The sequence below is a fragment of the Oncorhynchus clarkii genome, chromosome 5 (assembly GCF_045791955.1).
Source record: "Oncorhynchus clarkii lewisi isolate Uvic-CL-2024 chromosome 5, UVic_Ocla_1.0, whole genome shotgun sequence".
Lineage (NCBI taxonomy): Eukaryota > Metazoa > Chordata > Actinopteri > Salmoniformes > Salmonidae > Oncorhynchus > Oncorhynchus clarkii.
The window spans coordinates 11,816,606-11,841,855 of record NC_092151.1 but is presented as its reverse complement, the minus strand read 5'-3'; the positions used below and the strand labels follow the sequence as shown (position 1 = coordinate 11,841,855).

Genomic DNA, 25,250 nt, shown 5'->3' with positions numbered 1-25,250 from the left:
TTGGCCGGGGTAGGCCGTCATTTAAAATAAGAATTTGTTCTTAACTGACTTGCCTAGTTAAATAAAGGTTAAATAAAAAATTATATGTACAGTTGAAGTCGGAAGTTTACATACACCTTAGCCAAATACATTTAAACTCAGTTTTTCACAATTCCTGACATTTAATCCTAGTAAGAATTCCCTATTTTAAGTCAGTTAGGATCACCACTTTATTTAAAGAATGTGAAATGTCAGAATAATAGTTGAGAGAATGATTTATTTCAGCTTTTATTTCTTTCATCACATTCTCAGTGGGTCAAAAGTTTACATACACTCAATTAGTATTTTGTAGCATTGCCTTTAAATTGTTTAACTTGGGTCAAACGTTTCGGGTAGCCTTCCACAAGCGTCCCACAATAAGTTGGGTACATTTTGGCCCATTCCTCCTGACAGAGCTGGTGAAACTGAATCAGGTTTGTAGGCCTCCTTGCTCGCACACGCTTTTTCAATTCTGCCCACACATTTTCTATGGGATTGAGGTCAGGGCTTTGTGATGGCCACTCCAATACGTTGACTTTGTTGTCCTTAAGCCATTTTGCCACAACTTTGGAAGTATGCTTGGGGTCATTGTCCATTTGGAAGACCCATTTGCGACCAAGCTTTAACTGATGTCTTGAGATGTTGCTCAATATATCCACATAATTTTCCTCCATCATGATGCCATCTATTTTGTGACGTGCACCAGTCCCTCCTGCAGCAAAGCACCCCCACAACATGATGCTGCCACCCCCGTGCTTCACGGTTGGGATGGTGTTCCTCAGCTTGCAAGCCTCCCCCTTTTTCCTCCAAACATAACGATGGTCATTATGGCCAAACAGTTCTATTTTGTTTCATAAGACCAGAGGACATTTCTCCAAAAAGTACGATCTTTGTCCCCATGTGCAGTTGCAAACCGTAGTCTGGCTTTTTTTATGGCGGTTTTGGAGCAGTGGCTTCTTCCTTGCTGAGTGGCCTTTCAGGTTATGTCGATATAGGACTCGTTTTAGTGTGGATATAAATACTTTTGTACCCGTTTCCTCCAGCATCTTCACACCAAAGTACGTTCATCTCTAGGAGACAGAATGCATCTCCTTCCTGAGCAGTATGACGGCTGCATGGTCCCATGGTGTTTATACTTGCGTACTATTGTTTGTACAGATGAACGTGGTACCTTCAGGCTTTTGGAAATAGCTCCCAAGGATGAACTAGACTTGTGGAGGTCTACAATTTTTCTTTCTGAGGTTTTGGCTGATTTCTTTTGATTTTTCCATGTCAAGCAAATAGGCACTGAGTTTGAAGGTAGGCCTTGACATACATCCACAGGTACACCTCCAATTGACTCAAATTATGTCAATTAGCCTATCAGAAGCTTCTAAAGCCATGACATCATTTTTTAAATATTTTCCAAGCTGTTTAAATGCACAGTCAACTTAGTGTATGTAAACTTCTGACCCACTGGAATTGTCATACAGTGAATTATAAGTGAAATAATCTGTCTGTAAACAATTGTTGGAAAAATTACTTGTGTCATGCACAAGGTAGATATCCTAACCGACTTGCCAAAACTATAGTTTGTTATTAACTAGAAATGTGTGGTGGCTGAAAAACGAGTTTTAATGACCTAAGTGTATGTAAACTTCCGACTTCAGCTGTAGGCAATTTTTTATTTGACTGAAATAAATATAGGCCTATCATTTTCTTAAGTGAAATGCATGCTTATGGTGATGATTATCTTTTGTCAATACATTTTAAATATCAAAAAGACAGCCGTCTTACATTGGATGAATAATAACCAAGTACCGGTAATGGATTTGAAAGTGAAAGTTCCTGGATAGACCACCAGGATGCGCCACGGTACCCGAGATCATCATTCCACCGAGGACCCTCCCATTGGTGGCAAGTTTTGTTACTGCAATAATCTGATTGGATGGGGGAGACCGTTATTGTATGTCTGACTGGCTAGACGGCTTGATTTACCAGCTGACCGGGGTGGAAGTTGGCGTGGATCACTGACATTAAACCAAACGATTATTTGATCATCCTGCGTCGCAGTGTGTATAATCATAATTTGAAGATTTGGGATCTCACAATGAAGGTATGTATAGTTTAGATATTAGTAAGTACAAATGGTAAAATGTAAGGTGTGGCACATGAGTTAACAAAATTAACATTTCGTTTTGTGTCTGGCTCAATACACCCACACACCCTGCTGTCAAAACAATGCAATGGGGTTCACCATGCATAAAGCTACTGTTAGTTACAGTGTTACAATCTAACAGTGTTTTGACAACAGCGTTTTGGATACGTGTACTGTGTATGTTATTACTTGTCTTTATGAACAATGGCAATAGTCACCGTGAAAGCGTGTGATTTTTGTAAATGGTCTGATAAATTGCGAGGCCTACTTTCATTTATCTAACATGTACAGTGCATTCAATTTTCTGAAAACGGTATCTGCTCTTTGAGTCTTCTTGGCAGCTCTCTCTTTGGGACTTGCCTGTGATAATCCCAAAAATGCTGTCATGAGACCGAGGGCGCATTTGCTCCAGAACGTTAGTTAATTAGTCAGAGCATTTCTCGTACAGTTGTCATTGCGTTCAGCTGTTGCATTATTGTTGACTCGTGTAGGCTTCTTCAATTGGACAGCCAAGCCAATGATGATATACAGACTGAAAAACATGACAATATTATATTTTTAATTAAAAATAAATACATATTTTATTTTAAACTTTAACACACTCTTTTAAAGTGTGTCTATTACAGCAAGATAGTTAGCTACAAGTAACTGCCAAAATAAAGGAAACACCAACTTGGTGTTAATACGGCGTTGGGCCAACACAAGCCAGAACAGCTGTCTGGAATTCTATTGGAGGGATGCGACACCATTGTTCCACCATAAATTCCATAATTTGGTGTTTTGTTGTTGATGGTGGTGGAAAGTGCTGTCTCAGAGCCGCCACTCTAGAATCTCCCATAAGTGTTCAATTAGGCTGAGATCTTTTAACTGAGACATCGGCATATGGTTTTCATGCTCATAAAACCATTCAGTGACCACTCGTGCCCTGTGGATGGGGGCATTGTCATCCTGTGGGGGGCTTAGCCATGGTAGCCAAAGTAATAGTCTGCCCAGCATTTTTATACATGACCCTAAGCATTATGGTATGTTATTGCTTAATTAACTCAAGAACCACACCTGTGTGGAAGCACCTGCTTTCAATATACTTTGTATCTATCCCTCATTTACTCAAAAGTTTCCATTATTTTGGCAGCTACCTGTATATTAAAACTAATACTGAAGTTTCTACTGGAGTTATTAAGAGACGCACATATGTCTGTGTCTATCTGGTTATTCATCACGCAATAGATAGGTGATCTTTTGTCGAGAGGGTCAAACAATATGGTCATTGGTCCGTGCCATAAGGGCACTAGACTGAAAGATTCATTATGTTTCACAGAAAACGTATGCAACATGGTGCTGCTTTAAGGAATCCAGTCCCTGCGGTGTGTCATGAGTGTACTTTGGCCCTTTAAAAAAAAAAGGCATTGTTTGGCATTGCTTTGTTTACAGTTGTTCAGCTTATCATGTCATCAAAATACTCCCGAACATACAACACACAGAAAATATGTTCATTTATACAGCATTTCTAACTAAATATGAATTTGTGGTTATGAACGTCTGATTGTAGAGGCCAATTTAATCTCTTGCTGGAAAGTATAGAATAAAAAAATAGCTTGAACGGTTTTGGTGAAATGCTAATTTGGCTGTGTAATACCAATATTCACATTGCACTGTGCTGTATGTGGAGAGTTTATCATTACTAATGATCTCTGTGGTGTATCATTTGGATTAAAATGTGAATTACACTAAAGGTTAGACTAGAACTTGTGTGAAACACATGGTGAACGGATATCGTTGTGGCTATAAAAATGTTAGATGGATTAATACTATTCTGTTGTCTGCCTGAGCCTCATTGACAACAATGATGCAAAGCATCCTGGGGGATCACAACAACAGAAGTTGTCATGTAACAGAGAACAGTCAGGTTCTAATAGGCTGGGGTGTAAAATAAAGGCTGATATTATATGCCTTTCCTATGTTTGGAAGACTATATAGTAACAACGAGGAAATAAGATGTCAAAGAGAATGTTAGATTGAGGCAAGGGGTCACTCACAGACAGAGGTCAATTGTAATCAAATTCATTTAGTCAACAAAAATTATAATTTTCCTTAATGGAAAAAAAGGAATTTCAGTTAACTTCCTGAATTGACCGACTAGCAATGGCATTGACACCAACCATGCTCACAGAACACAGCCCCAGGGAGCAAACAAGTAGATTTACAGTGCAGTATGTGGAAGGACGGCATAGTGTTATAGTGTCCTACAATGTGTGTACTGTGAAAATATCGATTGATCAGTGCTGTGGCTACCAGGTCTCACAATCCACTGTTGTAGCAGGCATTGTGCCAATTCTCAATGGCTGTCCGCCATCATGAAAAGGGAAAAGTACCCATCTGAAGTGGAGACTGTGCAGAGGACAATCACTCCCAAGGTTTCTCTGAAGTGTCAGTTTCCTTAGTGTGTTATAGCTACTGTACATCTGTACATGCCTTGGTAAGATGGAGGGATAAAATAGTGAAGAATAGTGAAGAATTGGATATGGCTCTATTTCCCAGATGCACCAAAATAGTATTCTCAGTGTGTGTTTGAATTTACGTGTGTGGGTGTGTTCAAATAGATAGTCAGTAGTAGTAGTAGTTATTTGAATCTATCTAAATGGGCACCCTGCCAGCACAAGGCCAATGTTGTTTTTTACCCCTGAAAACATCTGTACAGCGGTTTTGGTCAAGTAGTATCTCTAGTTTTCCATTGGATTTAACTGATCATTCAAAATCCCTATTTCGCCAAAGAGCTTGTTGCTATGCAATGGGATAGCTTGTCACTCCTCTGATTGGCCCAGAAGAGTAAACAAATCATGACATGTTGATGTTGTTTATCTCAGACTTGATCTACTACTTGACAGCTGGCACACTGCCAAACTAATCCCCTGCAGTTTCACATTAAACTGACAATGACGCGCAATACAAGTTATTATTACATTAAGTAATTCTGTGGTGATACAGTAATATCCTCTGATTGACAGGGGTAATCCCGCCGAGTTAAAGGCACTAGCCCCTATGGGCTGAATCCATATCCGCGTTGGTTTCCCCTCCCCTTGTCTGTTCAGAGCCACGACAGTTCGACGCCTTCTATTAATTGCACAAAGCACAGTGACATCACTGGCAGTTAGAAAAGCCATCACAGACAATCAGGCCTTCATGCCAATGGCATGTATGTCAACTCATAGATTATGTGTCAGCCAGGGCCTAAACACAGATAATGTTCTAGTAACAGATGACATTCATATTCTGACTATCTCTGAAACCCATTTAGATAATACCTTAGATGATACAGTAGTAGCAATACATGGTTATAACATTTACAGAAAATACAGAAATGCCAGTGGTGGAGGTGTAGCTGTTTTATATTCAGAACCACATTCCTGTAAAGATTAGAGAGGATCTCATGTTAAATACTGTTGAAGTAATATGACTACAGGTTCATCTGCCTCACCTAAAGACCATTCTGGTGGGAAGCTGCTATAAAGTGATAACAGTCAGTATATATATTTGATATCAACAGAGAGGTATATTTTCTGGGTGATTTAAATATTGACTGGCTTTCATCAAGTTGCCCAATCAAAAAAAAAAAGTTTCAAACTGTAACCAGTGCCTGCAACCTGGTTCAGGTTGTCAGTCAACCTACCAGGGTAGTTACAAACAGCACAGGAATAAAATCATCAACACGTATTGATCACATCTTTACTAAGGCTGCAGAAATGTGCTTTAAAGCAGTATCCAGATCCATCGGATGTAGTGATCACAATATAGTAGCCATATCTAGGAAAACCAAAGTTCCAAAGGCTGGGTCTAATATAATGTATAAGAGGTCATACAATAAGTTTTGTGGTGATTCCTATGTTGATGTAAATAATATTTGTCGGTCCGTGGTGTGTAATGAGGAGCAAAAAGACGCTGCACTTGACACATTTATTCAATTCCTTATTCCAGTTACTGATAAGCACGCACCCATTAAGAACATGACTGTAAAAACAGTTAAATCCCTGTGGATTGGTGAGGAATTAAAAAATTGTATGGTTGAGAGTGATGAGGAATGGTAAATAAGTCTGGCTGCACATCCGATTGGCAAACATATTGCAAATTGAGAAGTCATGTGACTAAACTAAATAAAAAATAAACTACACTATGTAACAAAGATAAATGACATAAAGAATGATAGTAAAGCTTTGGAGCACCTTCAATGACATTTTGGGGAAAAATGCAAACTTTGAATCATATGGCTCATTCATCACAAAATTGACTGATATTGCCAACTACTTTAATGATCATTCATTAGCAAACTTAGGCATGACATGCCAGCAACAAACACTGACACTACACATCCAAGTATATCTGACCAGATTATGAAAGACAAGCATTGTAATTTTGAGTTATGTAAAGTGAGTATGGAAGAGATTAAGCAATTATTGTTGTCTATCAACAATGACAAGCCACTGGGGTCTGACAGCTTGGATGGAAAATTACTGAGGATAATAGTGGACAATATCGCCACTCCTATTTGACATATTTTCAATTTAAGCCTACTAGAAAATGTGTGTGGCCCCAGGCCTGGAGAGAAGCAAAAGTAATTCCACCACCTAAGAATATTAATGCCCCCTTTACTGTCTCAAATAGCCGACCAATCAGCCTGTTAACAACCCTTAGTAAACTTTTAGAAAAAATTGTGTTTGACCAGATACAATGCTATTTTTACAGTAAACAAATTGACAACAGACTTTCAGCACTCTTATAGAGAAGGACATTCAACAAGCACAGCACTTACACAAATGACTGATGATTGGCTGAGAGAAATTGATGATAACAGCCCCCATAATCTTTTTTTGTTAGACTTCAGTGCGGCTTTTGACATTATCGATCATAGTCTGCTGCTGGAAAAACATGTGTTATGGCTTTACACAACATATCTATATTGTAGATAGAGTTACCTGTCTAACAGAACACAGAGGGTGTTCTTTAATGGAAGCCTCTCCAACATAATCTAGGTCGAATTAGGAATTCCCCAGGGCAGCAATCTAGGCCCCTTACTTTTTTCAATCTTTATGAAAACGACATGCCATTGGCTTTGAGTAAAGCCATTGTGTCTATGTATGCAGAGGACTCAACACTATACACGTCAGCTACTACAGCGACTGCAACACTTAACAACAAGCTGCAGTTTGTTTCAGAATGGGTGGCAAGGAATAAGTTGGTCCTCAATATTTCTAAAACTAAATACGTTGTATTTGGGACAAATCATTCACTAAACCTCAACTATCAACTAAATCTTGTAATAAATAATGTGGAAATTGAGCAAGTAACCCTGGATTGTAAACTGTCATGGTCAAAACATATTGGGGAGAAGTCTGTCCATAATAAAGTGCGACTCTAACAGCACTAACAAAAATGATATTCCACATCAAGTAACTGATGTAAGCAGTCAAATTTTGATTTTAAAAAACAGGGAGTAATACACCTTATGGAACAGCGGAGACTGCGAAGCAACACAAACTGGCATCCACACAATTACATGTTTTATTTAACTAGGCAAGTCAGTTAAGAACAAATTCTTATTTACAATGACGGCCTACCCCGGCCAAACCCAGACAACAATGGGCCAATTGTGCGCCGGCTTATGGGGTTCCCAATCACGGCTGGTTGTCGAACCAGGGTCTGTCTTGACCCCTCTATCACTGAGATGCAGTGTCTTAGACAGCCGCGCCACTCGGAAGCCCACACTATACACACACGTACACATGGATTTTGTATTGTAGAGATGTGGTAGTGGAGTAGTCTGTTGTAAATGTATTGTAATGTTTCTAAAATTGTATAAGGCAGTTGTTGCCTTGGTAGGAACTAATGGGGATCCATAATAAATGCAAATACAGATACTACACAGCAGCCATGCCACTCTAGATACAGTGGTTTTGCTCATGTTGTGGTAAGATATAGGATGCCAATTCTTGTTTTAGGAGGTTAGCTAGGCCACAGTTTAAGCCATACTTTGAGCAGTTCTGTACTAAACGCTAGCCCTGTCTAGCCCTTTCCCACTATAACCGAAGAGATATACTGTAGCCTATTTATACATGTGGGATTTCTGTTGAGAAGTTGGAGTTAAAAGGGCATCTGAAAAACAAAAGGGCCGATTTTTTGCTCTAATTTGTGCCCCGGGGCAGCATGTCATGCAAAAGGCAGCATGGAGTCCTTTTCCTGCCATGCCACAATGGTCGGTTGGCAGCACACGCAGAGCTGGGTGGGCACTGTCCCTGGCACACACAGTCAAAGCCCCTTTGTACTCAGTCCCACATTGGCTATTTATATCCATTAACTTCCTTATTGCGGTAGATTAACCATAAACGAGTCGCTATGGGGTTTTATCTCAGAAAAGTATGCAGCTATGTTATGGTCAAACACTAGTTGAAGAGGAATGCTGTAGTGTAGTTGTGTGGGAACAGTCTAGATAATTGTGCCGGCCTAGAGTCAGTGGATGCTCACAGGCATTTGAAATTGGATATTCTCAATAAAAAATTAGTTAAATGCTCGAAAACGCAAAAATGTTAACCATGTGTGTAGAGATGTTTGGAAAATGAATTTGTCTGCTGGCACGCTGTTGAAAGGTGTGAGTAAAACTAAAAAGCTAAATTGTGTTTAAAACAAACAGGCTATACAAGAGTTGGAAGTTCTCATGTGTGTGGTTTGGTACTGGCCAATGCATGTCCACTGTCTTTGAAACAATTATTTTTGGTCTAATGTGAAAAGCCTTTGTGGTGCGTTTCACTTGGCTGAGTGAAAATGAATAAACAAATTGAAAAAAGAGCCTCCTACACATCTCTTGAGGTCTAAAAAAATGACCACCACCTACGGAAACCACCTTAATACATTGTGTTTGGCATCAGTACACTATATCAGTTATTGTTTTAAACCTTTTACTACCAAAACCAGAAAGGTGTTTAAATGCAGTTTTCACAGACAGTATTATTAGCCAATTAGTCTTAAAGATGAGACATTTGGAAAGATTTAAGACACCACAACTATTGTGTGTGTGTGTGTGTGGGGGGGGGGGGGGGGGGGGGGTTATATATGCGGTCATGCAAGCTTAGGGAGAACCCAGAAGTGCAGTCTTTTGCAGAGCTAGTTCTCACCAAACTGGCTCACTTCCTATGTGCCCCTTCCTCTAGCTGTTTAAATGAACCACACTTTGTCCCAAAGGACACTGAGAAGGGAAGGAAGAGGAGGGGGGGGAGGGTCTACGACTCTGCGTCCTTAAGGATGGAATTAAGACTGGCTAGAGGTTACCGGCTGTGGTCAGCGGGGTGGTGGAAAGCAGTCTGTCAAACAAGCTATATTTAAGTCTCTCTGGTCCCTTTCCCACAGTGCTAGAGCTCAGAAAATGTGAGAGGGGGAGAGACCTCAAGTTGAAGCCAAACAGCATGGCTAGCTAGCGTGGAATGCTATCGTGCTATCCTATCCTCTACTCAGTTTACTGTTTCAGTTGGGGGCTGATTCACAAGTACTCTAACTGTGTGATTTGGGTCAGGCCTAGATGGCTTAGAATGCCATCGTGCTACACTATACTCTGTTTTAGTTGAGGACTGATTCACTGTACACAAGTACTGTAACTCACAAACCCCCTATCTGAGACATCTACTGCAGCCCTCATCCTCCACATACAACACCCGTTCTGCCAGTCACATTCTGTTAAAGGTCTCCAAAGCACACACATCCCTGGGTAGCTCCTCTTTTCAGTTCGCTGCCGCTAGCAACTGGAACAAGCTGCAACAAACACTCAAACTGGACAGTTTTATCTCAATCTCTTCATTCAAAGACTCAATCATGGACACTCTTACTGACAGTTCTGGCTGCTTTGAGTGTTGTTTTGTTGTCTCTACCTTCTTTCCTTTTGTGCTGTTGTCTGTGCTCAATAATGTTTGTACCGTGTTTTGTGCTGCTACCATGTTGTGTTGCTACCACGCTGTGTTGTCATGTGTTGCTGCCATGCTATGTTGTTGTCTTAGGTCTCTCTTTATATAGTGTTGTGTTGTCTCTCTTGCAGTGATGTGTGTTTTGTCCTATATTTATATTTTATAAAAAATATATATATTTTTAATCCCAGCCCCTGTCCCCGCAGGAGGCCTTTTGGTAGGTCGTCATTGTAAATAAGAATTTGTTGTTAACTGACTTGCCTAGTTAAATAAAGGTTACATAAAAATGTAATAAACTGTGATTGGGGTCAGGACTAGCTAGCTTAGAATGCTATCGTGCTACACTATACTCTGTTTCAGTTGAGAGCTGATTCACATGTAGCCCACTGAATGATTTGTTTTTGGGGAGGGCTGAGGAAATCTGCATGGAATAAAGCCATTGTTTATCCATTGTGATGGCAAAATTTGGGAATTCCTAGTTACACAACATTTTACTGGAAGAATTCAAGCCAATCCGATAACTGTGAGTCACAATTTGATAAAAGCAGTCTTTCCTCTCTGTCCTTTATCTTAAAAGGATCGGCGACTAGAAAGACCAAACACAGGGTAAATTTAGCCGATACATTGTTGCTGCAGAGAGATTGACCTCTGAAAGATGGGGAACCGAGTTAATAGGCCTTTGCACAATGGTTCCTCAATAAAAGGCACACCACAGTGTTATGACGCACTTTAACTATGTTATTGGTCAAACCTAAAAACAATATTAACAATAGAGATATATTCTATTGATATGGACATGACACTGTTTCATTGAATAAGTAACATTTAACTTGAAGGTGTTGGATATTGGTTGTCACCAACTCTGTAACAACGTATACACTTAGACTACTGTTTCTTACAACTGAGGGACTTGACTGACCAAGGGCCTAGACAAAACAGTGTGAAACAATCTACAACCCAACAAAACGTTATACACTTGACCATAAGTCACATTCTTTCATTGTTAAATACTTCACCCTATCAAGGCTTGATCTAGCCTGGTTGAAGCAGACTGACGTGAGCGTTCAGTTCAGTTTAACCAGGCTAGGCTTGACCACAGCTTGTGAGTAAATCACTGATGAGAGTTAAGTGCCTGGTCCGAAGGCTTCGGCAGCAGAAGTGGCTGCCAACTGTTGCACACAGAGCCACAGCTGTGACTTGAATGCAGGACAGGAGTGGTATCCTGTCCACTGAACAGCTTATCATTTGATGCCGCTCTCGTCCACTGGAACCAGCCCAAAGCTCCTTTAACACACTGTAACACATACTGTAGCACACTGACAAGTAATTTAATGGGAGATAGAGACAGCAACACTATGCCATAGTGGGATTTACTGGGAAAGGCTTACAGTATAACCTCATTTATCACTTTATCTCATCGTTCCAGAGCCTCCAAATATTGTAGTGAATAGGGAGGATAGCCGATATGAACCGAAAGACCTCGACACACTAGACTCTGGGCCTCTTCGCAGGGTGACATGCAGGCCTGGAGTGGCTTATTCTGTGGGCTGCAACTTGTAAAAAACATAGCAGAAACATAGCTCTTTATTCTAGTTGAGAGAGGGGCATGTATGTTCTACACAATACATGTTCTACAACATTCTGTAACATTGAATGCTCCTGAATAAGCCTATGACTATGTCCCAGTATCCACACTATGTATAAGGCCTATGACTATGTCCCAGTATCCACACTATGTATAAGGTCCATGACTGTTCCCAGTATCCACACTATGTATAAGGCCCATGACTGTTCCCAGTATCCACGCTATGTATAAGCCCCGTGACTGTTCCCAGTATCCACACTATGTATAAGGCCCATGACTGTTCCCAGTATCCACACTATGTATGAGGCCCATGACTGTTCCCAGTATCCACACTATGTATGAGGCCCATGACTGTTCCCAGTATCCACACTATGTATAAGCACCATGACTGTTCCCAGTATCCACACTATGTATAAGCCCCATGACTGTTCCCAGTATCCACACTATGTATAAGCCCCATGACTGTTCCCAGTATCCACGCTATGTATAAGCCCCGTGACTGTTCCCAGTATCCACACTATGTATAAGGCCCATGACTGTTCCCAGTATCCACACTATGTATGAGGCCCATGACTGTTCCCAGTATCCACACTATGTATGAGGCCCATGACTGTTCCCAGTATCCACACTATGTATAAGCACCATGACTGTTCCCAGTATCCACACTATGTATAAGCCCCATGACTGTTCCCAGTATCCACACTATGTATAAGCCCCATGACTGTTCCCAGTATCCACACTATGTATAAGCCCCATGACTGTTCCCAGTATCCACACTATGTATAAGCCCCATGACTGTTCCCAGTATCCACACTATGTATAAGCACCATGACTGTTCCCAGTATCCACACTATGTATAAGCCCCATGACTGTTCCCAGTATCCACACTATGTATAAGCCCCATGACTGTTCCCAGTATCCACACTATGTATAAGCCCCATGACTGTTCCCAGTATCCACACTATGTATAAGCACCATGACTGTTCCCAGTATCCACACTATGTATAAGCCCCATGACTGTTCCCAGTATCCACACTATGTATAAGCCCCATGACTGTTCCCAGTATCCACACTATGTATAAGCCCCATGACTGTTCCCAGTATCCACACTATGTATGAGGCCCATGACTGTTCCCAGTATCCACACTATGTATAAGCACCATGACTGTTCCCATACCCACACTAGAACACTACTTAGAATGAACCAATGTATTTGCCATGCATTCTAATGCTAGTCTGTGTGTTAGTGTGGATACTGGCACAAAGCCAGTGTCTCCATAGGATTAAGTAGAGTAAGTGAGTGAGTGAGGGTCTAGGAGGCAGTAAGGGATAAATTAAACTTCATAGGAATCTCCACCTCACTTATCAACGACACTCAGGCTTATCTAGGCACAACAGTGCTTTCACTGTGTGACTAGCTCCTATTCACTGACAAGAATTGCATTTCATGCTCTTGTTTTTGAAGACTTAGTCCAGTCAGATTCAAAGCTGTCATCGCACTAAGCGAGTTAGCATGGTCTAATATTTAGAAGTTAGCTTAGCTATGTCAGTTAATTTTAAACTGTGATGTCCACACCCAGTGCTTAACAGCTCTCTGAGTTGTTATTTGCAGTATTTCGAAACATAGAGCATGTCGACATGGGTCATCATTCACAATTTATAGGATATTCTCACATGCAGATGTCCTTAACGTTCACTGTGTATCACTGTCCTTGTCTAACTTTATTCTGGTGTACAGGTTTAAGGCAGGAGAGTCCATTTTTTAAAAACCACCTTTTCTAATGCACTTTGACGGTCTTTCCCAAAAGCATGACTCAGAATATGTTTACATCCTTTTCTCCACCATGGGCACTTGAGTCAAATAGTTTTACATTGAGTGACTGATTTACAAAGAATGATAAAAATTATAGAAAGTACCATGAGTAAAGTGTTCCTGAAAGTCGACCAACAATGATTAATGTTCCTGTTTTGGAGGTCTGACTAGTCATTACTGGAGGTCTGACTAGTCATTAGTCTCATGCTACGGTCATAAATAGTCTCTTGCCTCAATTGGTCAAACCTTGTGACATGGTTGGAGATCACAGGTTCTCACAGGGGAAACATTCTGTTGCTGCACCGTGGCTTTGAAATGTAGTTTATGGCATTAACGAGAGCTGCTGTAGTCCACCCTGGCATGGGTTGCCTCGCTCCTATGCCCCGACGATGAGGTCAACAACAACATGTGAGGTCACCCAGTGCCAAACTTTGGTCCTGACCTGGAAAATGGCTACCCAAAAAGGTGGAGTGAGGGGCACACCGGGGTGGAGCAAGTTACCATTCAAGGTGTGTGTGTGTGTGCAAAACAAATCAGTCAATGAAGTTTTGTTTTCTGCATTTGCAACCTTAGTTGCAGGTTTGCAACTTAGGCTTATTTAAAGTACATCTCACAACCACTATCTATCTCCACACCCACTTAAAGCATCTATAAGGGTCTACAGTAGGCCTATGTTTCCATGGGTTGTCTGCACACCAGGTTGCATGAATGACGCAACAGGAAGTGGTTTGACATTATTCACTGACAGTTGAACAAATACGCAACACCACCCACAGAGTGCCAAGGAGGCTCTGCTTCCTCTGTATCCAAACACAATGTGAAACAACTGTGTTCTTGCCCTTCCCTTTCGTATGTCTGTACCAAATACTATTCTAAATCATTTCAAATACTTTAGCTGTTCTTGATTGAACTTGCCTAGCACAATGGAACCAATGGAAAAGTCCAGAAAGTGAAAACCCCACCCACTTGACACTTCAGGCATGCTAAAGCAAACGCTCAAAGTATTTGAAAGATTTCAAATAGTATTTGAACCCAGGTCTCGTCCCTACCACTTCTCCATCATTTATATTTTTACATCAGCTCACAAACGGTTGCGTTGTGTAATCTGATAGGCATTGTGAAGAATTGAAAAAGTCACTATCCTGTTGTCTCACTGGTCCTAGTCAGGAAGAGTTCATTGGCATGGTTGAACGTACAATACTGAAAGCTCTATCTGTATCCAATAGCATGTCATTCACATTTCTTTGTACTGTAATAGGGAGTGCCAGAATTATAGTGCGTGGTTCCAGGGCAAAAGATCATTATCTGAAAGTCCTCTGTGGACGTGTTAACAACGTGTCTAGTAATATTACGTCTTCTCTAAAGCTCTTTAGCGAAAACTCTCGGGGAAAATCAGCTGAAGGGCTCTACTGTCTCAGCTGTATACGGATATAAAGATGCCATTGTTTATCGTTCGCTGCTAGTTTACAGTTAAAACCCTTGTGTTATTTACGTGTCTTGTTTAATGTTGATTAATTGCTATGCTGGCATACGGATGCATTTCAATAGGGTTCGGTTGCATGCTTAGGTAGCTTTAAATGTTTACAATTAAAATCTTTGTGTTTATAATGTGTCTTGTTTAATGTCGGTTAATTTACATGCTATCATATGGATGTGTTTAGTGTGGTTACGTTGTATGCTTAGTTAGCTACAAATATGGTGAGTTATATTTAATCATTGTTCAACCAACCACATCTTTAGCCTGCAACACTGGGTATTGTTGTCAGTGTGGCCTTCCTCCACTCTGCTGCGTTGACAGAATGTTTACCTGAACACCAGACATATGACCTCAGCCGCATTGATGCGAATTAGTTTTGCATTGTTTAGTTGTGTTGTCGCAGCCACCCTCTGTCTGTTTTCACTTTCCCTAGTTGTTCGGTGCGGTCTGGAATAGCTGAACTAGGACACGATTAATGCCGGCGCACTGAATAGACAGACATCTGTGTTTAGTCTGTTGCAGTTGGAATGTGATCGCTGTCTGTTCGCATGTTCATTTTTGTGGTAAATATCAACACAAGCTAGAGGGATTTGTACATTTTTAAGCGAGTAAGCATTAAGAGAAAACATTGACAGATCCCAAACATCTATCTCTCAATACATTCAATCAAAAACGTAGAATATATTAAGACACTGCCTTTTGTTTATTTTGAGTGTGGTATGTTATGTTAGTGTTACTCTGTTTGGAGTAGTAAAGAAACTTAGGTTGTACAGACGACTATTAATTCTTCTTCTGTATAGTTTATATATCCTCTGTCACAGGGAAGCAAGGAGATCTATACAGGTTAGTAAAGCCTCCGTCATTTGAGAGTGGTTTTATACTAATAACCTATATAGATCTCCAGCACCTCAAGAGAGATGACCTTTAGTATAATTCTAACAGAAACATGGTAGGGAGGCCCTGCATGTTACAGTAGGTCAAACATTGACTGGCATGTCTAACAATATTGATGTAACACAGGAAATGGAAAGGATTCTACTTGACTATGGACTATAGTTGACTGAATGTTCACAGGTGAACTTTACTAATTTCATATCTTTGTAATTACTACACCACAAAATATAGCTTTTAACAAAGGCAGATAGGCCTATTCAGCAAATCACATTTTTTATTGGTCACACACATATTTAGCACATGTTATTGCGGGTGTAGCGAAATGCTGGTGTAGTGGCAGATTCAAAGCGTTGAGTCTGACCTTCAAGATTTCACACCAAAAGAAGATACTGTATTCAATCCCATTGTGCCACCTGTATGTATGACGCATCAACACACACACTTTATGATGCTTGAAACCCTTGTCAATATCACTGTATCTCTCCCTTCCTCTACTCCAGACAGATGATGCTCAGTAACCAAGCCAGACGCCAATGAAAGATAACCGTCTGCTGCCATGACGACCAGTCGCTGCACTCTGTTGCCGGAGGTGCTGCCAGAGCGTTCTGACTCTGCCCACACAGGGAGTTGCTTGAGCGACAGGGACTTTGATCCAATGGGTAGCCTGGACTACCCGACAGAGCCTGACCTCCCAGGAAAAGCAATGGAAGAGCAGAGCAGTCCGGCCAATGGAGAGCCTCAGTACTACATGCAAGTGTCTGCCAAGGATGGGCAGCTGCTGTCACCTATCGTGGGAGCGTACGCCAAACAGAGGTATGGACCTGCCAAACATGGATGGAATAGAGTTTTGTACGAGTGTGGAGGGGAGGGGTTGGTGGGGGTCAGAGGTAAAGTGTTTTAAATATATACCCAAATATAACCAACCACGATTTCTGAATGGTAACAAATCAAGTGCCTCTCAAAAGGATTTTCCCCCTCTATCTGTCTGGGATGTCCTTCTTGTTCTCTGTGCAGTGAAAGAGGACTATATAGATCCTATAGATGAGTAACTATGGCTTCAGACAGCTACATAACTTACATACCAATCACACTAACTGGCCCTGTGGGGTAAATGTCTGTACATTTGAAACACAACAAATGTCCTGTTCTGGCCGGATGGTGCAGAGTCTAAATTTAGCACCTTGATTAGCATGTACGCCTGACGGGACTCTGTCACTCACACACACTATGGGAGACAAAGGGGGGCTTTAGCGGCAACAGCTGCAGTCATGCAGACTGGGTCACAACTGTTAGCCCCCCCAAAGCCCTCTTAATAATCAGCCTGTGGCATAGAGCTAGATAGCATAGGGTAGCTTAGCTTAGAGATAGATAGCATAGGGTAGCTTAGTTTAGAGATAGATAGCATAGGGTAGCTTAGCTTAGAGATAGATAGCATAGTAGCAAAGCGGTAGCTAGCATAGATTGGCATAAAGTAGAGCTGGTAGCATACATTATAGAATTGGGATCAACCTAATTTGCTACCTATTACAGAATAAATATTACAGAATAAATTTCCATGGTAGCTACAATCTACAATGTATTATTTAATAAATACTGATTGAAGAGTATGTGCTATCCGAGTCCAAGGTCTACTTGTGCCGTCTTTTCAACTCTATGTCTGGCCATTGGCAAGACAACACAAACAGATCTGGGACCAGGTTATAAATATGTATTTTTGTCATATATGTCTAATATAAACTAAATCAACAAACATTATCGCCATAGATGTTTATTAGTTGTTTTCGTATCCAGTGACGTTGTCGTCATGTTTGTTCTGTTGATGATCAACATGAAAAATCATTTCCAGATTAGGTTTATAGGCTTTTATTACTTCAAACTGACAACGAGTTTTTTTGTTCTAGCAAAATCTTATTATTAATTCATTTGTCTGACAAAATGATGTTCATTCTGTTGTGTTAGTTATTGGCAGCGACGAGTGTTTATGTTCAAGGGGAGGTTTGTTGAGTGAGGGGCTCATTCATTCCGTCAAAGACATCGGCTTAGTTTCCTGATGAAATCAAGGCGATCAACAACCCAACATAATCATCATCCAGATTAGAGGATTAGATGCCATATAGGAGATTGGTGAATCATAGATTACAGTCCATATAGTAAATGAAAGTAATAATCCTCCTTGCATATGTTGTTTTAATCCAGAAAATGTTTGATTTGAGTCTGTAATCTAAGAGATGTATGTATGCATAGTACAGAGACAGAATAGACAGGGTATTCTAACAATGTGTGACAGCGTCAAATTACACCAACTCCCTCCCAGGGTTTTGTTATTTAACCAGCTAGTTTTCTATCCACTGAAATATTGACCTGATTTTTTTTTAAACCTCTAGTCAGTGAATTGTGATGTCCAATATTAGTTGTTATTGTTCTCAGAAAGGGAGGGAAGAGATACTTAGTTGTTATTGTTCTCAGAAAAGGGGAAGGGAAAGGTGGATACCTAGTCAGTTGTCTAACTGAATGCCTTCAACTGAAATGTGTCTTCCGCATTTAACCTAATCTCTGAATCAGAGAGGTGGGCTGCCTTAATCGACATCCATGTCTTCAGTGCCCAGGGAACAGTGGGTTAACTGCCTTGCTCAGGGGCAGAAAGACAGATTTTTACCTTGTCAGCTTGGGGATTCAATCCAGCAACCTTCCGGTTACTGGCACAATGCTCTAACCACTAGGCTACCTGCCCAGATACTTAGTCAGATGTTATTGTTCTCAGAAAGGGGGAAGTAGGATCCCTAGTCAGTTGTTATTGTTCTCAGGAAGGGGGAAGTAGGATCCCTAGTCAGCTGTTATTGTTCTCAGGAATGGGGAAGGGGAATACCTAGTCAGTTGCACAACTGAATGCATTCAGCTGTGTCTTCTGCATTTAACCCAACCCCTCTAAATCAGAGAGGTGCGGGGTGCTGCCTTAATCGACGTCCACGTCATCAGCGCACAGGGAGCAGTTGTGTTGGGGGTTAATTTCCTTGCTCAGGGGTGGAACGGCACATTTTTCCACCTGCGGTCCCAAGCTTCAAGGGGAACAGAAAACACCAGCCTGTGAAAACATCAGCGTATCTAAAGACAATTTCTTTCTGTTCCTTTTTTCCTCACCTCGTTCCATATCGCCGAAGCCCTCTGCCTGAGCGGCCCATGTGTCGGATCTGTCATGACGGAGGGGGTCAGGAGGAGCTGCTCTCCCCTTGTGAGTGTGCAGGGACCCTGGGTACCATCCACCGGAGCTGCCTGGAGCACTGGCTCTCTGCCTCTGGCACCAGCGCCTGTGAGCTCTGCCACTACCAGTTCACTGTACAAAGGAAGAACCGGCCACTGATGGAGGTACAGTATACAGACGCAGAAATGCACACACAAAATGCAGCATGTAAATAAACCACTGTCATAATCACATGCTACCCATACACATACGGTGCATGGCCCTTCTCGCTGTGCATGGCCCTTCTGTCCCCATCTGTCCACATAATCCCAACAAACACATATATGTTTGACCGCACTGGGCTTAAAACCAGGCCTTGGGCCTGTCCTGTTTTTCCATGTTATTTTCATGTTACATCAAAACAACATGCCAAAGGATTTTCTCGGCTCTTGCTATCTTTTAGGAAGAACGCAGTCTAGTAAATCTGTCATTTATAGTTAGTTATAAGCTGTGGTGTGTGTGTGTGTTGTGAAGTTTGGTCTATATGCACAGATGGAATATGGAATATGAAGTGAAGGGGGTTGAAGACACTTTGGGCTTCTGGTAAACATTCCATGACACTTCACACACCCCACTTCCTCTACATTCTCAGCAGGTACACTAGTTGTCAACCAATCCTCCATGTTACTGTGGGTTATATCATCACACTGATGTTACTGTGTGTCTTATTAGCAATGTGACAGTTAAAAGTCTTTCAGGGGTGAGTTTCCCAAAAGCTCTTAAATCGCAAAATAATTGTCAACACATAGCAAAAACACCTAGTCATCTGTCGTCTGTAAATTAATACTGCAAGTGAATGAATAAATCAACTCCAAATGAGTTTTGGTTCTCGTGGTAATAAGTAAGCTCACTGCTAATATCGGTTGTATTTATGAATTTCTTTACCCCTCATTTCCCCTTTTATTTTAAGAAGATTTCACCCCATATTTTTGTGGAATGAATTCGACCACAATAATAATGTGTGTGTGTGTGTGTTAGTGTCCTCGTCTCCACAATAACCTCTAGCTAACATGTTATTACCCCCTAGCATCTCCTCCATTCTTTCAGCATCAGGACACTGCCTCCATATATAATAGGATAGCGGTGGTGCAAAGTGGTTGCTTGGTGGCAATTACACCCGTACCATGCATACCATGGTAGCATTTCTCATCAGACCTGGGTTCAACAACTATTCCAAAACGTTCAAATACTTTGATCGTTTTCTTAAACTTGTCTGGTGTGCCGAATTGGTGGGATTTGCGATTTTGGGACAGTTCTATTGGTTCCACTGTGCTAGGTGAGCTCAATCAAGCACAGCTGAAGTAACTGAAAAGATTTAAAATCGTATTTGAACCCAGGTCTGATTCCTCATGAATATAATATCTCATCTATATATCGTGCGCGTATAAAGAGAGCTTTGTTCCATGAGGTTTTGAGGATGCACCAGGATTTTTATTTTATATTCTTGGAGCCATAGACTTTTAATATTGACAAACCACAGACATTGTGGGTTGGTTTGCGATTGCATTTCTCGTTATGTTCAGGAGAAGTCTACTTTCCAAATATTTGAAGAATGGGCTTTAGTTAAAGATGAACTCTGGAACTTTTGTATAATTTCATCCAGTAGTTTTGAAAATGATGCTCACGAGCCAAAAGTGTTCCCTGGTTTTTGTGTACTATGTCATCAAATTGTGCAATATGTTGTCTATTTCGTATGATATGTTACGTACTGAAAATCATACAAATGTTGAACTATAGGTTACCAATTTGTTGTGCTTAAGATCCTGGAGTGCATCTTTAATATACTGAAACTAAAAATATTGTTGGGTAGTTGGCAATCCAAGCTAGCTGTCTATCAAAGCGCATGTTGCTTTGGAATAGAGGTTGTATGAGGGAGAAAATGGCATAGCTAAATCAGCAAGGCATCATTTGGTTGGCTCTAGCCCAACCTAGCCCAGTCCCCGAAGACCTGACTGGCATCCTGTTTTAGAGTAAATCCAGTTACACTCTCTTATCTCTCAACATATTGCTATCAAACTCAGTTAGCAATTTTCTGCTAGCAATACACTGTTCCTGTTAGCTGGAAGACCATAAAACAATATACTGGTGTTAGCTGAGCAAATATAGAATTTACTGTAAAAAAAACTCGAGAACCCAAGGGTGGTTATACTACAGTACATACCTGGTTTGAGGAATTAGCGAGGTAACTTTGGTCAATTGAGTTCAACTCGGGATAACCAATACCAAGAGAGTGGCTCATATTTTAGCCAGGTACATTTCTATGGCAATGAATCCTCCTGGGTAGGCTAACTCCATTTATCCTGCATTAAGTGTTGAGTCGCGAGCTGAGGAACAATGAAATCAGATTCCCTCCCTCTCGCAAAGATTGCGTCATCACCCCCTTCATTTGAGAAAGACAAGTGACAAAATATTTTATTAATCAATCAATCAAATGCTTTTTTGGTGTGTTAAAAAATAGCAATGTTAAAATACCTATCACATTACACATTTAGTGTCGATGCACGCGCATCATTTTCATGACGTTGTCAGCCAACCCGTCTATAAAGACTTCAACAAACCTATTTCACAACATAGCCTGTTGAACTTTATTTAATTTTGATTTCGGCACAAATTAAAATGTGGCATTGACTCGTCCATTGATTGATGTTTCGGTTGTCAGCAAACGTGACATTTTCTCTCCTCTCTCCGTCTCTAGTGGGTGCGTAACCCGGGCCTGCGCCAGGAAAAACGGACGCTGTTCGGCGACATGGTGTGCTTCCTGCTCATCACGCCTCTGGCCACAATCTCCGGGTGGCTGTGTCTGCGGGGGGCCGTGGACCACCTGCACTTTTCCAGCCGCCTGGAGGCCGTGGGCCTCATCGCCCTCACCGTGGCCCTCTTCACCATCTACCTCTTCTGGACCCTGGTGAGTGGTGGAGGGTGACAGCCAGTACATCTCAGCAGAGGTCAGACTGATTTTGGGCGTTTCTTGTGCATTTTGCGCAAATTCGTTCCGGTTTTCCCTTGGATGTGTCTGTGACGCAAAACCCTTGCACAGATACATCGCATTATTCACAAATGCCTCATAAGGAGTACACATACAAGCCATTTGACTGGTAAAAAACAATCTAACAAGTATAAACATTAGTTGACTCTCTGGATCCTCCATTCCTATTGTGTATACTGTAGGATCCTCTTTTCAGGGTGCTATGCAGGAAATAGGAATGCAACCCTGGGAATTTAGCACTTTTAGTCAGCTACTTGGTTTACTTATGGTAAAAGATGCCGTTAGGCACAGATCTAGGATCAGCTTACCCTGTCCCAATTCTAGACAATACTCAACACAAAACCAACATCAGACCAGTGTCTAGTGCAGGGATGGGGAACTTTGATGGGGGTGAGGATCACAAAAAATCTGAACTCATCATGAGGGGCTGCAGTTGCTTGCGGGTCTTCGTACCCCCCAGATAGCTGGCTGCTAGACTAATTTACCAATCTGAAAGTTAGCTGACATTGGCTAATTGAGTGACTATCAGTGACTGACAAAATAAACTGCTGATGCACAACCAAATTTCACCTTGTGTATTGTACTATTCTAACTTGGTAAGTTGAGACTGCATTTTAAATGGATTGATCAGAGGGCCTTCAAAAGGGGCGGTCGCATGCAGCCTGCCAGCTGTCCATCTCTGGTCTAGGGGCTTTAAAAAAAAGTTTTTTAAACATTTAACCATTATTTAACTAGTCAAGTCAGTTAAGAACAAATTCTTATTTACAATGACAGCCTACCAGGGAACAGTAGGTTAACTACCTTGTTCAGGGGCAGAATGACAGATTTTTACCTTGTCAGCTCGGGAATTAGATTCAACAACCTTTCAGTTACTGGCCCAACGCCCTAACCAGTAGGCCATCTGCCACCCCAACATCTTCCTCTTCCACTTGTTTGGGCTTGCATAATGCATTACAGTAATGGGCTCAGTATATACAGTATTTAAACCTGAATTTGCCTCTCTACCACAGGTGTCGCTCAGGTATCACTGTCGGCTGTACAACGAATGGCGGCAGACCAATCAGAGGGTGGTGCTTCTCCTCCCCAGGTCACATGGTGAGCCGTCTGCTCCGCCCTCTTCACGAGGCCCATCTCGTGAAAAATGGCCATCCAAAGAGACTATTGTCTGAGCAGCCCTTTCTTCAAAAGCCATGAAGGAGAAACACTGAGGAAGAATGGGGATAGTTCCATAGGCGCCAGAACAGTATTTGCTTCTGGTGCCCTCCAGTGCTGAACTTTGAATTGCCCACACGAGCGTGAAATTGCCACCAAATGTCATTAATGGGCACCTAGGAATGGTTTAAACACACATTTACTAAGGCGGTAGAGTTACTGTACAACAGACTCAAAATGCAGCATTACATCCCACCACTGCCACCAATATGTCATACAGGGATGGACATTTGGTGATATAGAAGTGGTGGAGTGCGTAGTTGGTCATGAAGCATTTGGACTGAAGGACAGCCAGGAAAAGTTTGCCACTGTGACCATATGCTGTGATTGGTGATTCCTGTGAAGTGCAGAAAACATTGTCTGGTTCATATAACATACCAACATAAACTTGTGTATAGTATTACTATATTAGTCACATTCTACCAATCAACAAGTCAAAGCCCAGAGTGTAAATAAGTACTTCAACTACTTCAGTATTTTACATAGTATTAAACTCTTACCTTTACATGTATAGGTCTCTGTGCCTCAAACCAAGGTCATGTTCATTATGCACCAGAGAACTTACTGAAACAGTGGGGGACTACACTCATTTTTCATTCTGTTTCAAAAGTATTTAAAACGTTTCACTACGGTGTGCCCTGCTGAACACGATCCAACTTAAGACAGGCTTTGTGGAGTGTTAAACAGGGCATAGGTTGATGTAGGCCTATACTAGCTGCTCAGTTGTTCTTTGCAAGTCCTCCCCTTAGATAAGAACACCATTAACAGTTTAAGTATATTGAGGTTGACCTTAACATATCAAAGGGACATTTTGAATTAATTTATATTTTGGCTACAAAGTAGTTTTGTGTGAAAAATACAATATGGTCTCAGTTGAGAACTGGTTGACTGTGGTATATGTTAGTGTTAGTCATTCACTTCACTTACAAATAGCTGTGTTGGTTAGACATCCCATCTTTGACTCATGAGTGGTCATATGTCATTGTGTTAATGATTTTCTTTTGTTCAAGGATTTTGTAGTCGCTGCCTTGTAAAGTATTCTGTGATGGTTGTATAGACTTCAGGTTGATTAGAAGGGCCAAAAACACTTACATGTTCTGTCTAGAGAACTTCTTGTTATACCAGATGCATTAACCTATCAAAGTTTTTTTTTATTTTATCATTGAGTACATGGTGCACTTATTTAACTATTCAGCATCTTCATTTGATTAAATGTCAGGCTTCACTTTGAGCTTGTTGGTGAAGTGGAATAAACTTCCGTTATGTTTGTGTGTGTCGGGGTGGCAGTTTGATCAAATGTATTCTCTACAGTTATTTTATCAGCTGTTTCCAATAAAAATATGAACTTAAGGACTCCAGAGCTGTTCTAAATGTTACATTTCCATTAAAGTAGAAGTGATTAACTGAATCAGCTCACAACCACCCTTCCAGATAGTGTCAGATTGGTAACCTTAATACATACTCCGATTTGAACATGCAATGGGTATTACTTGACTTTCATAAAGCATTAATGAATATAATTTCAAGTGCCAAGCCATAGAAAAGGATAGGATACTGTTCTCTAGTTAAGAGAAATAAGATTGAGTCAAAAAAAGAATGGCTTTGAATAACAAAAAGGCTAGATAAACTAGCTAGGGGTGTATTCGTCAGTGCACTATCTAGAAAAACATTTTGCAACTGACAATGTTTCGGAACAAAAACTAGTTTAATTGGATAAGTTCTGTTTGATCCCTCCATGTCTACCGTTTGCATCCTAGTTAAATGCACCCCAGTTGCTTGGTCTTGGCTAGATGGGATCCAGCTTGACAAATGTTTGTTTGCGTTTGAGCCAACGCTAACCCTTTTCCTAATTCTCCTAACCCGCTACATTAAATCATCCTAACTTGCTGCGTAAGTTCGAACCTGCTACGAAAAGTCAAATAGGACTTTAATTTGACAAAAGCAGAATCC

At 41.1% G+C, this 25,250-nt stretch overlaps 1 protein-coding gene across 1 annotated transcript; it reads left to right on the top strand.

The window, feature by feature from the left end:
* Positions 1-1,967: 1,967 nt before the first annotated feature.
* Positions 1,968-24,658, top strand: LOC139408346 (E3 ubiquitin-protein ligase MARCHF3-like). The gene is made up of 5 exons (XM_071152108.1): positions 1,968-2,113; positions 16,365-16,677; positions 19,023-19,227; positions 21,798-22,007; positions 23,099-24,658. Exons 2-5 carry the CDS (start codon positions 16,421-16,423, stop codon positions 23,255-23,257), a joined length of 831 nt encoding a protein of 276 aa, XP_071008209.1. The 5' UTR covers positions 1,968-2,113; positions 16,365-16,420; the 3' UTR covers positions 23,258-24,658.
* Positions 24,659-25,250: the final 592 nt, after the last annotated feature.

Excerpts from the sequence above, each read along its gene's own strand:
- LOC139408346 (XM_071152108.1), top strand. The coding sequence starts at position 16,421 with ATGACGACCAGTCGCTGCACTCTGTTGCCGGAGGTGCTGCCAGAGCGT. Across the intron at positions 19,228-21,797 it reads AGAACCGGCCACTGATGGAG|TGGGTGCGTAACCCGGGCCT; the intron begins GTACAGTATACA and ends CTCCGTCTCTAG. Across the intron at positions 22,008-23,098 it reads TCTACCTCTTCTGGACCCTG|GTGTCGCTCAGGTATCACTG; the intron begins GTGAGTGGTGGA and ends TCTCTACCACAG.